The sequence below is a fragment of the Heterodontus francisci genome, chromosome 37, assembly GCF_036365525.1.
Source record: "Heterodontus francisci isolate sHetFra1 chromosome 37, sHetFra1.hap1, whole genome shotgun sequence".
NCBI classification, from domain to species: domain Eukaryota; kingdom Metazoa; phylum Chordata; class Chondrichthyes; order Heterodontiformes; family Heterodontidae; genus Heterodontus; species Heterodontus francisci.
In genome coordinates this window covers 3,725,237-3,741,923 of record NC_090407.1, presented here as the reverse complement: position 1 = coordinate 3,741,923, position 16,687 = coordinate 3,725,237, and the positions used below count along the sequence as shown (strand labels likewise).

General features: G+C 44.1%; 1 protein-coding gene across 6 annotated transcripts in view; it reads right to left on the bottom strand.

The window, feature by feature from the left end:
- Positions 1-16,687, bottom strand: part of cfap74 (cilia and flagella associated protein 74) — a 248,984-nt gene that overhangs the window by 91,286 nt on the left and 141,011 nt on the right. For 5 of the 6 annotated variants that reach the window (XR_010969608.1, XR_010969607.1, XR_010969606.1 and 2 more), the window contains exons 22-25: positions 15,461-15,589; positions 4,848-4,935; positions 2,640-2,813; positions 393-526 (exon numbers count right to left, since the gene is read on the bottom strand). Coding sequence is in view for 1 of the 6 variants with exons in the window: in XM_068016858.1 (XP_067872959.1) it covers positions 393-526; positions 2,640-2,813; positions 4,848-4,935; positions 15,461-15,589 (525 nt within the window). In the remaining 5 variants the exon portion in view is untranslated. The remainder of the gene's footprint in view (positions 1-392; positions 527-2,639; positions 2,814-4,847; positions 4,936-15,460; positions 15,590-16,687) is intronic. The other variant, XR_010969609.1, reaches the window with a different exon arrangement.

Below are 16,687 nucleotides of genomic sequence, written 5' to 3'. Positions count from 1 at the left end.
TCGAAGAGACTTAGCAGTTGGCAGGAAAAAAGACAGAAGTGCAAGGAGAGAGCCAACTGTGTAACAGCCCCGACAACCATTTTATCTGCAGCGCCTTTGGAAGAGTCTGTCACTCTAGTATTGGCCTTTATAGCCACTCCAGGTGCTGCTCCACAAACCACTGACCACCTCCAGGCGCTTACCCATTGTCTCTTGAGACAAGGAGGCCAAAGAAGAAGAAGAAAGTCGTACTACAGTTCGTAGAGAGAGGGTTCCATTACGGGAGTGATCTACGGCATAAAGCAGAAAATAAACATCGCAGTAATTCCAAAAATTGTCACACATTTCAGCTAATAATTTGTTTACAAGTTCTAGTTAGAAGCAGATATTCCACACAAGCTTTGTTTGATTACCTGTTAATTTCAGACTTGCAAATTAGCTCAAAGGCGTACTCTTTGGCTTGTTTGGCTTTGAACATGATGTCAATATTCAGAGTCTCCAGAGGCATGAGTACACCAAAGCCATCATTAGGTTGCACATCCACATACTGCAAGGAACAGAAAAAATAACATGAGCAAATTAGCTTTACGATGTTAAATTTTAAATTCAATGTTGTGAGTTGAGACAAGTTTAAGCGCAATAATTTTGTGATATTGTACACCTCTGCAGCTTTACAAATGTAAAGTCGTTATTTTTGGGGTTCTTTCATCAGTAGCTCAAGCACCAACAGATAAGCATAAGTCTAATGAAGCTCTTGTGTGAAGTACTATGTTACTGATCACCACTGCACCATGACCAGAACCATTACCTTTTAAATTTTCCAGGTGCCCACACTCAATAAATTGGCCTTGACAGGCCATTAAAAAGTTTGGTGACATTACCAGCACAAGTGTATGATGTGCTGGGTATCTTTACTCAGAGAGTAGTAGGGGCGTGGAACGCCCTGCCTGCAACAGTAGTAGACTCGCCAACTTTAAGGGCATTTAAGTGGTCATTGGATAGACATATGGATGAAAATGGAATAGTGTAGGTCAGATGGTTTCACAGGTCAGCGCAACATCGAGGGCCGAAGGGCCTGTACTGCGCTGTAATGTTCTATGTTCTATATGCCACAGGAGTGGGAACCTGAAAGTCTGGGTGCCAGCAACAATGGAAGGGCTTGTGGCTGCCCATACAGCACTACCAGTTATTCTTAGAACATAAGAACTAGGAGCAGGAGTAGGCAATTCAGCCCCTCGTGCCTGCTCCACCATTCAATACGATCATGGCTGATCTCATCTTGGCCTCAACTCCACTTTCCTGCCCGTTCTCCATAACCCTTCAACCCATTACTAATTAAAAATCTGTCTATCTCCCCCTTATATTTACCTAATGTCCCGGCATCCACCGCACTCTGGGGTAGTGAATTCCACAGACTCACAACACTTTGAGAGAAGTAATTTCTCCTCATCTCTGTTTTAAATCTGCTACCCCTTATCCTAAAACTATGACCTCTCATTCTAGATTGCCCCACAAGAGGAAACATCCTCTCTACGTCTACTTTGTCAATCCCCTTAATCATCTTATATACCTCAATTACATCTCCTCTCATTCTTCTAAACTCCAGAGAGTAAAGGCCTAAACTGCTCAATCTCTCTTCATAAGACAAACCCCTCATCTCTGGAATCAATCTAGTGAACCTCCTCTGAACTGCCTCCAATGCAACTACATCCTTTCTCAAGTAAGGGGACCAAAACTGTATGCAATACTCCAGGTGCGGTCTCACCAATGCCTTGTACAGTTGCAGCAACACTTCCCTACTTTTATACTCTATTCCTTTAGCAATAAATGCCAAAATTCCATTTGGCTTCCTATCACCTGCTGTACCTGCAAACTAGTTTTCTGCGATTCATGCACGAGGACACCCTCTGCACCGAAGCACTCTGAAGTTTCTCTCCACTTAGATAGTAATTTGCCTTTCTATCTATTCTTCTGACTAAAATGGATAACCTCACACTTATCCACATTAAAATCCATCTGCCAAATTTTGGCCCATTTATCTAATCTATCCATATATAGATTTCTTATTTCTTTATTGCAACTTACTGTCCCACCTATTTTAGTATCATCTGCAAATTTGGCTATAGTACCTTCTATCCCTGCATCCAAGTCATTTATATAGACCTTTTGGGGCACAACTCCTTCAATGATTTAACCCTTGGAAATTAAAATGGCCCGTGGATCTTGGCCACATACTGCCTTCCTGTGTGTTCCAAGCACAGACAGTAAACTGCACTTTGAATCCAGGCTTTACTTTCATGCTATAAGGTGAACAATATTTACAGGTTAAAGAATAGACTTTGAGTGTTCCAAGCTCAACCTTACTCTTCTGAGCAGGTGGGAGGGATGATCACCGAAAGCCAGTGGGATCGTTCTTTAAATATGCAGATCTGGCTTCAATGGCATCATTGGCACCTGACTGTAATTTTAACCAGAGGCCTGTACAGGGAAGCCTCTGTGATTTCCCCACCAGGTCAACCTGGCAGTAAGAGAAACCAGCACCTGAAGAGGCCAAGAGCCTACCATATTTAGTCAATAGGTAGTATTTTATCCTGTATTTTGTTTTCCTTATTGATAAATATCATCTCAATCGGATAGAAATTCAATAATGTCTCTCTTACCTCTGGAATGTCAATAAATCCATATTCCTGGCTCAGGATTGATTTGTTTGTGAGCTTGATAGTGGTCCACACAGTCTCATAGATTGAGCAAAAACCAAAGTCAATCATTTGGTGATCAATCTCTAAGTCTGAGCTGGTAACAATGGCGTGAACAGTGAAAGGAACTGACTTAGTCTAAAAGAAAGGACAAAACCTGGTGAACGTCGGAGTAGAAGTGTCTACAAGTCTTTCTAATTATGTATTTTTTAAAAACATCATTGGGTAGCCAAGAAACTCCAGAGATCAAGAGAAAGTGAGAGAGAGAGAAAAAAAGTATAAATTGGGCATTTTTGTATCAGAAGTTCAGTCACCAGTTAATACTCTATCGAATCGAAAAGAACAGATCTGATGGATGATTTCTAGGGCAGATGTTAACCTACTTACTTTAATGAAAAAAATCCCTCAAAAGATCTTCTTCCCTTATGCCAATATAGAAACTGAATTTTTTTATTTTCTCATTTAAAATATCAAAGGGTATTTTGCACAAAATTAAATTATGTTGGTTTGGCTGTCTCTGCAAAGGACTTGAAGTAAAATACAATTGCTTGCAGCAAGTAAGTGAACATTACAGTGCATTTATACAACAATAAAAACAGGGAAGAGAGGTTCTGGTTATGAGGAGAGAACAGAGAAACTAGGGCTCTTTTCATCAGTACAGAGCAAGTTAAGCGGAGATCTGACCGAGAAGTTAAAAATTGTGAAGTGCTTTGATAAGTTTAATAGAGGAAATCTGTTAGCATGGATTGGTAAGTCAACTACTATGGGGCATAAATTTAAGATTAGCAAAAATTTAGGAGACAAAATTCTTGATAGATTTTAGAAGGAATATGGATAAATATTTCAAAAGTAGAACATAAAAGGGTATGGGGAAAGAACTATAGCTTTTTCAGAGAGCCAGCACAAGGCTGAATGACCTCACACACTGTAAAGTTCAATGATTCTACAACTGAGAATGGGGATGTTATCATTAGAAAACAGGAGTGATTTGGTAGAGGTTTATCAGATTATGAAGAGATGGGGCATAGCAGATAAAAACTGACTGTTTCCAGTGTTTGAGGGGCTTAGACCGAGCAGACAAAGGTACCAGATTAAATGTTAGAAATTTAGAACAGAGAGCAGAAGAAATGTTTACATAGAAACTCAACGCTCCTTCGACAGCACCTTCCAAATCTGTGACCTCTACCACCTGGAAGGACAAGGGCAGCAGATGCATGGGAACACCATCATCTACAAGTTCCCCTCCAAGTCACACACCATCCTGACTTGGAACTATGTCGCCGTTCCTTCACTGTCGCTAGGTCAAAATCCTGGAATTCCCTCCCTAACAGCACTGTGGATGTATGTATACTACATGAACTGCAGTGGTTCAAGGTGGCAGCTCACCATAATCTTCTTAAGGGCAATTAAGGATGGATGATAAATGATGGTCTTGCCACTGAGGTTCTCATCCCAAAAACTAATTTTTTAAAAAGTGGGTTGAGACTGTGGAATGCACTACTAGAGTTATTGCCTAAAAGAGAGAAAATGGACACATTTCTGTCTTCATTGCTTGGGTAGTGAACGGGGGAGTGGATCACCTTTCCTTCATAGAATTCGCCTGATTTTTAGTCAATTGAAATGAATGGGAAATTTACACCCAGGTGACAAGTTGAAAACCTATCCTCTGATCAACCTTTGAGAAAAGGTTAGACAGGGGATAGAGGGATATGTGAACAGAGTGGGCAGATAGGAGTAGAAGTACTGCTTGTGTGCAAGATAAACACCAACACAAATTGGTTGGGGCAAATGGCCTGTTTCAAAGTCGTAGTTTGTATGGAATTCTATGGTGCAAAATGTTTCCTTCACACCAATGCTGTAGTCATAGCATAAACGTAGCCAGATCATGGAGTATGGAGGAGGGTGTCTTCCTGGAGGAAGGAGTCTTAGTCTGCTTCACTTCAGTCTGCCTTGAAACCTGCTTTATATTATATAAGCTTAGGGTCACTGGAAAGCTACAATTGTTTTGCACTGATGCTGCAGGTGCAGTGTGAATGAACCATTACTGTTTTTTAAAGTGCATAGAGAAATTGATCAAACATTTTGATAATCTGAACTATTGCACTGGCAAAAGCAAACGCTTAAGTTTCACATGGACACTGTTTTGTCACATTACAAAAATGATATAGTAACCTGATTTGCCACCCATATGTTCATTGGAGCCTCCAGAACCTTTGTTTCCGCATTAAAGTATTTTTTAGCATCTTCCGATAAAGATTGCCTGAAATATATAACATACTGAATGTCATTTGCAGCTTTCAAAAAACACACGGGCGATATTAGGCAAACTTGACAAAATGATTTTCTGTGAACTTCTAATCTACAAGGAATATTTACAAATTTACAATATGCCTCACAAATATATGAACACAATTATAATTTTGTTTTACTTTGTTTACTGTGAAAATACTCCGACAAGTCAGCAAGTTAATAATTGTAAAATCAGAAAAACAATGGAATGCTATCCAACAATTGTCATTCTAATCTGACCAATGTAACAAATAAAACAAAATGCAGTCATGAAAATGAGTGGTGCCTCAATAAAAAAAAAGCTCCTGCCTGTATATGCTGTAATTTTAATGAACAATAAATTTGTTGCTTTAGAAATAGGGGCTGACAATGCAATGACCAGTGACAGTTGTGCTGATGTGAAACAGGCGATGTTTCCCTCTATACTGGGTGTGCAGAAGGTTTGAAGTTACTCTACGCTCGATCTCCCAGCATTTTACTAAAGTGGTTTAAAACACAGTGTTGCTTATTCACTTTGTCAATTAATTCTAGTAAATTAAGTCATTTAACATCTAAATTTCAAATATAAAAGGCAAGCTGTGATCAAATTGGACAGAGGTGTTGGGGATGCGGGAGAGGAAGGAAAAGAGAGACTATGGGCTGCATTTTGTAGTCCCACCACCGGAAGCGGCTGCGATGGGTGTGGAACATGGCGGACATCCCCCACAGGACCCGCACTGTCATACTGCCGCAATTACATGGTGGGTGGCCACTTTACATGTTGACGTTGGCCGTTCCCCCCCCCCCACCCCCACAATCAGGTGGCAGAGGCGGCCTTGGTGATGCTGTTCATGGTATCACCTGTTGAAGGAGCAGGTGCTGGTGCCATGTTTAAAAGGCTGCAAACAGCACAACATAACGCAGAGTTCACCCCTTCCCCCACCCCCCCATCAGAGTGCAGAGTTCACCCCTCTCCCCACCCCCATACCCATCAGTGCAGAGTTCACCCCTCTCCCCCACCCATACCCAACAGAGTGCAGAGTTCACCCCTCTCCCCCCCCATACCCATCAGAGTGCAGAGTTCACCCCTCTCCCCCCGCATACCCATCAGAGTGCAGAGTTCACCCCTCTCCCCCCCCATACCCATCAGAGTGCAGAGTTCACCCATCTCCCCCCCCATACCCATCAGAGTGCAGAGTTCACCCCTCTCCCCCCCCCCATACCCATCAGAGTGCAGAGTTCACCCCTCTCCCCCTCCCCCATATACCCATCAGAGTGCAGAGTTCACCCCTCTCCCCCCGCATACCCATCAGAGTGCAGAGTTCACCCCTCTCCCCCCCCATACCCATCAGAGTGCAGGGTTCACCCATCTCCCCTCCCCCATACCCATCAGAGTGCAGAGTTCACCCCTCTCCCCCCCCCATACCCATCAGAGTGCAGAGTTCACCCCTCTGCCCCCCCCCATACCCAACAGAGTGCAGAATTCACCCCTTCCCCCATACCCATCAGAGTGCAGAGTTCACCCCTCTCTCCCCCCCCCATACCCATCAGAGTGCAGAGTTCACCCCTCTCCCCCCCCATACCCATCAGAGTGCAGAGTTCACCCCTCTCCGCACCCCCCATACCCAACAGAGTGCAGAGTTCACCCCTTCCCCCATACCCAACAGAGTGCAGAGTTCACCCCTCTCCCTCCCCCATACCCAACAGAGTGCAGAGTTCACCCCTCTCCCTCCCCCATACCCATCAGAGTGCAGAATTCATCCCTCTCCCCCCCATACCTATCAGAGTGCAGAGTTCACCCCTCTCCCCACCTTGGTGGCACCAGCTTTCCCTGGACGGGAAAGTGAAGGCGAGCGAGTGCGCACATCGCTCTGAAGATTGGGAACTGAAGGTAAGGTCATTGCGGTTTGCATTTTAATTCATGAAAATATGTAATTTAAATATGCTAACTTGGGTCCTATCGCAGAGTGGTGGTGGAACCGCCACAGAGCTTCCCTGCTGCCGGGAAGATCGGGCCCAGCAATCCCGGTGTTGGGTTCCGTGGCAGCTGCTGCCGCTCCAATTCTCTGGCACCTCCCCCCCTCCCTCACCCCACCATGGAATCCAACGTTGGGCTGGGAACAAAATCCAGCCCATGACTCTATGACTTGTTTTTCTGTTTTGTTTCTTTTTACTTTTCTGGTGATTCACTCCAGTTATGCTCTGACCACAGCACCAAAACTGTCCTCATGAATATCACCAATACTTAGTGACTGTGGCCATAATGTTCTATCCCTGCTTGTTCTCCTGCAGCACTCAGCATAGATGGCCATTCCATCATTCTCCACTGTCTCTCCTCTGTAGTGTCCCTTCCTGTGATCGCAACATTGGGATAAGTAGAGTTAAACAAAGCCCTTGCTTAAGTCATGGTTTTACTCTCCTTATCCCATATGGTCTTGCTGGGTGTGCCCAAGGTTTCAGCCAGGTCACCCGCATTTCTGTATCTACATGCCGAAAACCTGCCTGTCAATATCCAGGCCATTGTGCTTGGTTCCTGCCTAAAACACTACATCTCAGCAACTGACACTTTGGGCAGGATTTTGAGCCCCTGCGGGGGCTGGGAATGGAGGTGAAGCTAAAAATAGTCCCACTGCCTGGCGTGTTGGTTCTCTGGCTCTATCCCACCTCCGGGCCATTTTTGTGGAAGTGGGATGGGGGCATCGCAGGGCTACCCTCCTGCACATGGCGGGTAGCTGACATGGCTCATTAAAAGCCTACTGAGGCCAATTAAAGGAGGATGGCTGGGATATTAGTCAGCCTCCACGTTCCTGCAGGTGACGGGAGCCAGTTTAGGTGCAGACAGGCGGCCTCCCAACAGCAGACTGGGGGTCAGCACTCCAGGCAGGCCTAGGGGCCCTCCTTGCCTGTCTTGTTGCAGGCTGCCCTGTAGAGGGGTCCTGCCTGCCTGCAAAGGCCATTTTTTAAATTAAAATTTTAAAAAGTTGGCATGAAGGTGCCTCCAACTTGAAGCACCCTCTCCCTTACTTACCCTCTATCGGCCCTCCAGCATCGAGAGCCCACCTGCCGTCTTTAATTGCCTGCCTCCACTCCTACATTAACACGGAAATGCTTATCCATACTTCGACACCTCCAGACTTAATTATTTCAACAATCTCTTTAATGACCTCCCAAATTGACCAAAACAACACTGTCAACACTAATTCTGTTGCTGTTATTGGCCCTGTGCTTGTCTACCTTCAGTACCTATGGATAACATTTCAAAACCCTTGTTTTCAGTCACAAATTATTGCACGGCTTTGTCCCTCTGCAACTTCATTCAGCTCTAATTCAGCATGTGACCACTGATCAACCAATAGATGCCTCCTTTGTATATCTGATTCTCTCCAATTCACTTATAGGGACAGGAGTAGGCCAGTCAGCCCCTAGAGCCTGTTCCGTCATTCATTCAGATCATGGCTGATCTGTATTTTAACCATTCACCCGCCTCCGTTCCATAACCCTTAATACCCTTATTTTTTTATTCGTTCATGGGATGTGGGCATCGCTGACTAGGCCAGCATTTATTGCACATCCCTAATTGCCCTTGAGAAGGTGGTGGTGAGCTGCCTTCTTGAACCGCTGGCATTGAACTGCTGGGTAGGTACACCCACAGTGCTGTTAGGAAGGGAGTTCCAGGATTTTGACCCAGCGACAATGAAGGAACGGCGATATAGTTCCAAGTCAGGATGGTGTGTGGCTTGGAGGGGAACTTGCAGGAGGTGGTGTTCCCATGCATTTGCTGCCCTTGTCCTTCTCGGTGGTAGAGGTCGTGGATTTGGAAGGTGCTGTCTAAGGAGCTTTGGTGCGTTGCTGCAGTACATCTTGTAGATGGTACACACTGCTGCCATGGTGCGTCGGTGGTGAAGGGAGTGAATGTTTGTGGATGGGGTGCCAATCAAGTGGGCTGCTTTGTCCTGAATGGTGTCGAATGTTGTTGGAGCTGCACGGATCCAGGCAAATGGAGAGTATTTCATCACACTCCTGACTTGTGCCTTGTAGATGGTGGACAGGCTTTGGGGAGTCAGGAGGTGAGTTACCCATCTCAGGATTCCTAGCCTCTGACCTGCTCTTGCAGCCACAGTATTTATATGGCTACTCCAGTTCAGTCTCTGGCCAATGGTAATCCTCAAGATGTTGATAGTGGGGGATTCTGCAATCATAACGCCATTGAATGTCAAGGGGAGATGGTTAGATTCTCACTTGTTAAAGATGGTCATTGCCTGGCACTTGAGTGGCACGAATGTTACTTGCCATTTATCAGCCCACACCTGGATATTGTCCAGGTCTTGCTGCATTTCTACATGGACTGCTTCAGTATCTGAGAAGTTATGAATGGTGCCGAACATTGTGCAATCATCAGCGAACATCCCCACTTCTGATCTAATGATTGAAGGAAGGTCATTGATGAAGCAGCTGAAGATGGTTAGGCCGAAGACACTACCCTGAGGAACTCATGCAGTGATGTCTTGGAGATGAGGTGATTGCCCTCCAACATACACAACCATCTTCCTTTGTGCTAAGTATGACTCCAACCAGCAGAGAGTTTTCCCCCGATTCCCACTGACTTTAGTTTTGCTGGGACTCCTTGATGCCATTCTTGGTCAAATGCTGCCTTGATGTCAAAGGCAGTCACTGTCACGTCACCTCTTGAGTTCAGCTCTTTTGTCCATGTTTGAATGGCTGTAATGAGGTCTGGAGCTGAGTGGCCTTGGCGGAACCCAAACTGAGCATCACTGAGCCGGTTATTGACGCTTGATGGCACTGTTGATGACACCTTCCATCACTTTTCTGATGATTGAGAGTAGACTGATGAGGAGGTAATTGGCCGGGTTGGACTGGTCCTGCTTGTTGTGTACAGGACATACCTGGGAAATTTTCCACATTGCTGAGTAGATGCCAGTCTTGTAGCTGTACTGGAACAGCTTGGCTAGGGGCGTGGCAAGTTCTGGAGCACAAGTCTTCAGTACTATTGCCGGAATGTTTTCAGGGCCCATAGCCTTTGCAGTATCCAGAGCCTTCTGTCGTTTCTTGATATCACGCGGAGAGAATCGAATTCCAGCATCTGCAGTATTTTGCTTTTATTAAAAATCTATCACTCCTCTTTTGGCTGCAGAATTTTCAGTCATTTTAGCCCTGGACTCTGGCACACTCTCACAAACCCTTTGACCTCACTACCTCTCCCCCTCCTCTAAAAGCTTTCTCAAAACCTACCCTTCCATTCTTGTTTACAGTCAGCTCTCGTAATGCGTCTTTTTCGCAGTTCTGGCTATTTTCACCTCTGTGAAGAATTTTGGGACACTATACTATGGAAGTACAAGATAATATTTGTGGAGCTACCTCCTTCCGTTAGTTGTTTAATTGTCCACCACCATTCACACCATTGGGGCGGCACAGTGGTTAGCAGCGCAGCCTCACAGCTCCAGCAACCCGGGTTCGATTCTGGGTACTGCCTGTGCGGAGTTTGCAAGTTCGCTCTGTGACCACGTGGGTTTTCACCGGGTGCTCCGGTTACTCCGGGTACTCCTCCCACAACCAAAGACTCGCAGGTTGATAGGTAAATTGGCCATTGTAAATTGTCCCTAGTGTAGGTAGGTGGTAGGGGAATTGAGGGAAGGTGGGGATGGGGTAGGAATATGGGATTAATGTAGGATTAGTATAAATGGGTGGTTGATAGTCGGCACAGACTTGGTGGGCCGAAGGGCCTGTTTCAGTGCTGTATCTCTAAATAAAAAATAAAATAAAAATAACGGTGATGGGAGAGAAACGGGCTTACTGCATGTTACAGTACCTGATACAAATACTATATACATAGCCTAAAAGGGGAGTTGTATTCCTACATACTGTTGCTATTTGATACTGAAGAGAAAATGGATACTGGATACAGATACTGGAGCCTCACAGCTCCAGCGACCCGGGTTCAATTATGGGGACTGCCTGTGTGGAGTTTGCAAGTTCTCCCTGTGTCTGCGTGGGTTTCCTCCGGGTGCTCCGGTTTCCTCCCACATGCCAAAGACTTGCAGGTTGATAGGTAAATTGGCCATTGTAAATTGCCCCTAGTATAGGTAGGTGGTAGGGGAATATATAGGGATAGGTGGGGATGTGATAGGAATATGGGATTAGTGTAGGATTAGTGTAAACGGGTGGTTGATGGTCGGCACAGACTCGGTGGGCCGAAGGGCCTGTTTCAGTGCTGTATCTCTAAAACTAAAAACTAAAACTAAAATCAGTAATATTTTAAAAATTCTAAATACGTGCACCCCTTCCCAACAGTCAGCAGTTAGTGCCCTGATAAAGCCTCTGATGTTGAAGGGTTTAATGATCTAAGTTTAATTGACACATATTTTGTATTTCTTCGATACTAAAAACAGAAACATTATAAAAATTTTGAATTGTTGTTGGAAAGATCATTTTCAAAATTGGGGGTTACTTTTGGCCAGTGAAAGGGCTCAAGTCAAGGATTTCTGACTGAAGCATTAACCTGCTTGAATGGCTCAGATAGCGTTTCACAATCTTACAATTCTGAAAGCAACACAAATGATGGATCAGTGGCTCCAATATATCGTAGGAGTTTCTTTAAAAGCTCAACATTGTCATTTCTTCACAAGGTAGGCAAGCTATATCAGTGACTCTTACAGCTCCTTAATAATTTTCCACCATATTACTGATCAAAAGCTTATTTTAAACTCTCATTTCATTGCTTATAAGGTCTGAAGAGAAATGATAGTAGTTATTGGTTACAACCCCATTATAAATCTGAGTTAAGCGTATTGTTTATCTACTTTTGCATTATGATTAATTTTGTATATAAAATAAACTACTCAAAACTAGAGCTATGATGCCCACTGAAATTCACAGTTATATTTCTATAATTTATATCTGACAAAGAGATGATTAACTGCTCTATACACTGAACCCATAAAGTGCCATCCCATACTATGGTCAAACCTTTTCTGTATTTGCCTTTTATCTATTTTCCCCGGAAGCAAAAACATGTGAATACACCACAAAATATGTCAGGGTACAATAACTGTTTTCCTGTTATGTTGTGTGAACATGGAAAGAAGCTGATTCAAGATTCTATACCAGTCTTCACAACTCACTCATTTCTCTCACTGCTTTCCATCTCAGTCCTTTTTGCTTTTTCTTGCTGTTGTTCATTTGCTTATTTCTCTCAGTCAGCCACAAGTTCATTCATTTGTGCGTAATGATTTTACTTATTTAATACATATCATGATAATACTAAAGTTTCGAACTGCCATTTAAGTTCATCTGCTCACGTAAACTTTAAACAACTTATAACTCAAATGAATGAATGCAAAATCTGCTAATCATAATTTGAAGGGAAGGACATATCTGGGGAAATAAATTATAAATTATCAGTAGGTGGCATGACAGAAACATATTGCTTATCACTTGATTTTGAGTAAATTGCAACTGGGATTCCAGAATACAATCTTTAGTGGTCAGTCTACTGAAGATTTGATACAATGGGGTGGAATTCTGAAAGTGCATTCAGGAGAGCTTTTTGAGCCAGCACGTAGAAAGTCCTACAACAGAAGGTGCAGTACTGGACCTAATCCTTGGGAATGAAGCCGGACAAGTTGTAGAAGTGTCAGTGGAGGAGCGTTTCTGGGAATAGTGACCATAACTCTGTAAGATTTAAGGCAGTTATGGAAAAGGACAAAGGGGGACTGGAAATAAAAGTACTGAATTGGGGGAAGGCTGATTTCAATATGATAAAACAGGATCTGACCAAAGTGGACTGGGAGCTGCTACTTGTAGGAAAGTCGACATCAGACCAGTGGGAGTCATTCAAAAAGGAAATAGTGAGAGTTCAAGGCCAACATGTTCCCATAAAGGTGAAGGGTAGGACCAACAAGTCCAGGGAACCCTGGATGTCAAGGGATATAGAGGATTAGATAAGGGAAAAAAAGGAGGCTTATGGCAGTGGAGGCACTAGAGGAGTGTAGAAAGTGTAGTGGGGGGTTACTTGAAAAAGTAATTAGAAGAATGAAGAGGGACATGAAAAGACACTGGCAGGCAAGATAAAGGAAAATCCTAAGTCGTTTTACAAGTATATTAAGGGCAAGAGGATAACCAGGGAAAGAGTAGGGCCCATTAGGGACCAAAGTGGCAATGTGTGTGTGGAGCCAGAGGACACAGGTGAGGTTTTAGATGATTACTTTTCATCTGTGTTCACTATGGAGAAGGACGATGTAGGTGTAGAGATCAGGGAGGGGGATTGTGATATACTTGAACATATTAGCATTGAAAGGGAGAAAGTATTAGCTGTTTTAGTGGGCTTAAAAGTGGATAAATCGCCAAGCCCAGATGAGATGTATCCCAGGCTGTTATGTGTGGCAAGGGAGGAGATTGCAGGGGCTCTGACACAATTTTCAAATCCTCTCTGGCCACAGGAGAGGTATCAGAGGACTGGAGGACAGCGAATGTGATACCATTATTCAAGAAGGGTAGTAGGGATAAACCAGGTAATTACAGACCAGTGAGTCTAACATCAGTGGTAGGGAAACTATTGGAAAAAATTCTGAGGGACAGGATTAATCTCCACCTGGAGAGGCAGAGATTAATCAGGGATAGTCAGCATGGCTTTGTCAGGGGGAGATCGTGTCTAACTAACTTGATTGAATTTTTCGAGGAGGTAACTAAATGTGTAGATGAGGGTAAAGCAGTTGATGTCGTCTACTAGGACTTCAGTAAGGCTTTTGATAAGGTCACGCATGGGAGATTGGTTAAGAAGGTAAGAGTCCGTGGGATCCTGGGCAATTTGGCAAATTGGATCCAAAATTGGCTTAGTGGCAGGGGGCAGAGAGTGATGGTCGAGGGTTGTTTTTGCAAGTGGAAGCCTGTGACCAGTGGTGTACTGCAGGGATCGGTGCTGGGACCCTTGCTGTTTGCAGTGTACATTAATAATTTAGATGTGAATATAGGAGGTATGATCAGTAAGTTCGCAGATGACAGGAAGATTGCTGGTGTCGTAAATAGTGAGGAAAGCCTTAGATTACAGGACGATATAGATGGGCTGGTAAGATGGGCGGAGTAGTGGCAAATGGAATTTAATCCTGAGAAGTGTGAGGTGATGCATTTTGGGAGGACTAACAAGGAAAGGGAATATTCAATGGATGGTAGGACCCTAGGAAGTACAGAGGGTCAGAGGGGCCTTGGTGTACTTGTCCATTGATCACTGAAGGCAGCAGCACAGGTAGATAAGGTGGTTAGGAAGGCATATGGGAAACTTGCCTTTATTAGCCAAAGCATAGAATAGAAGAGCAGGGAGGTTATGATGGAGCTGTATAAAATGCTAGTTAGGCCACAGCTGGAGTACTGTGTACAGTTCTGGTCACCACACTATAGGAAGGATGTGATTGCACTGGAGAGGGTGCAGAGGAGATTCACCAGGATGTTGCCTGGGCTGGAGCATTTCAGCTATGAAGAGAGACTGGATAGACTAGGGTTGTTTTACTTCAAGCAGAGAAGGCTGAGGGGGAATCTGATTGAGGTATAAAAAATTATGAAGGGCATTGATAGGATAGATAGGAAGAAACTTTTTCCCTAAGCAGAGGGATCAATAACCAGGGGCATAGATTTAAGGTAAGGGGCAGGAGGTTTAGAAGGGATTTGAGGAAAAATGTTTCACCCAGAGGGTGCTTGGAATCTGGAACACACTGCCTGAAGGGGTGGTAGAGGTAGGAACCCTCACAACATTTAAGAAGTATTTAGATGAGCACTCGAAATTACATAGCATACAAGGCCACCGGCCAAGTGCTGGAAAATGGGATTAGAATAGATAGATGCTTGATAGCCGGCACAGACACGATGGGTCGAAGGGCCTGTTTCTGTGCTGTATAACTCTATGACTCTAATAGAATAAAATAGTATTAGATTATATCTCCCTGGTTTTATAATTGCTGAAATAGGGCCTGCTATGCTGTACATTAATTAGAGTTCTGGTAATAAATGGTAATGGTGCAAGCAATATTTCTGTGGTTGAATACGCAGATTCACCTTTACAACTGGCACTTTTACATTTTATGATCTCACGCAACCCTATCTCATCATATGTTGTTATGTCCTCCTCAGCATCCTCCAATCCTCTGAGATTGGCTTTCTATTTACCCCACCTCCACCCTACCCCCTCAACCACGGAGAACAGAGCAATCCCCCTACAATTCCTCTCCAAACTGTCTCCACCTTTTTAAACCCATCTTCTGGGCAGGCCTTTTTCCACAGCTCCTAACTCTTGCACCGTGACTCATGTTTCATTTCTGCATTCTTTTATACACTTTATTTTCCTTCACACTGTGAAGTGCCTGAAGGTTTTCTGTGTTCAAAGAACTATACACATGTAAGTCGGTGCACTTCTCTCAATTTGTTGTCAATGTTGATGCTGCAGAACACTAGCAATGGTTGTTTTTAAAATCTGTTTTTTGTGTTCATCAATGTGCTAATGAGGAACTTACCTGGGCAGGAATTTGAGTTGAAAACTAAAACTAGAATGTGCTTGGATATAACCACTTTTTGGTAGAAGTTCCAAGTGATTTCTCAATTCGCGGCACACATCAAACTTTAAGTGGAGTGCTGTGCTTGCCCTGATGAAATAAAGCATAAATTAAATAGAACAGTAACCTAGTTAAATAAATGTGATGAGGTATTGTTGTGTACTTGATAAATCAGCTGGGAAATGATACATGCTTCTGGGCCACAGTGTTAGGAGTTTCTAATCACAGAAATGACAGCAAAGGAGGGTAACAAAGTATTTTTAAATTCATTCATGGGATGTGGGCGTCGCTGGCTAGGACAGCATTTATTGCCCATCCCGAATTGCCCTTGAGAAGGGGGTAGTAAGCCACCTTCTTGAAACGCTGCAGTCCATGTGGGGTAGGTACACCCACAGTGCTGTTAGGAAGGGAGTTCAAGGGGACCTAGTGACAGTGAAGGAACGGCGATATGGTTCCAAGTCAGGATGGTGTGTGGCTTGGAGGGGAACTTGCAGGAGGTGGCGTTTCCATGCATTTGCTGCCCTTGTCCTTCTAGGTGGTAGAAGTTGCGAGCTTGGAAGGTGCTGTCTAAGGAGCCTTGGTGCATTGCTGCAGTACATCTTGTAGATGGTACACACTGCTGCCATTGTGCGTCGGTGGTGGAGGGAGTGAATGTTTGTGGATGGGGTGCCAATCAAGCGGGTTGCTTTGGCCTGGATGGTGTCGAGCTTCTTGCATGTTGTTGGAGCTGCACCCATCCAGGCAAGTGGAGAGTATTTCATCACACTCCTGACTTGTGCCTTGTGGACAGGCTTTGGGGAGTTAGGAGGTGAGCTACTCGCCGCAGGATTCCTAGCCTCTGACCTGCTCTTGTAGCCATGTAGATGCTTCATCGCAGAAAGAAAGGAGAAATAATGAGTTAAGTTGGGTTGTACTCTTGCACCTTCATGGGCCAGTTCCACAGTGGCCCAGGCAGCAGGTCATTTGTTTGATTTCTTAGCCAGAGAATAAAGTATTAGCAGAAGGACCTCAAAGCAGAAATGAATGAGGAGGAAAAACAGCTATGAAGTTAATTTGTGTCACATTTTTGTACCAAACATTATGGGAACAAGCACATCAAACTATCAAGTAGGGTAATTTATAATGTACTAGTTGATCTCTATAGCGTTTCTCACAAACAAAAAGTACAAGTTTAAACGAACATATTTA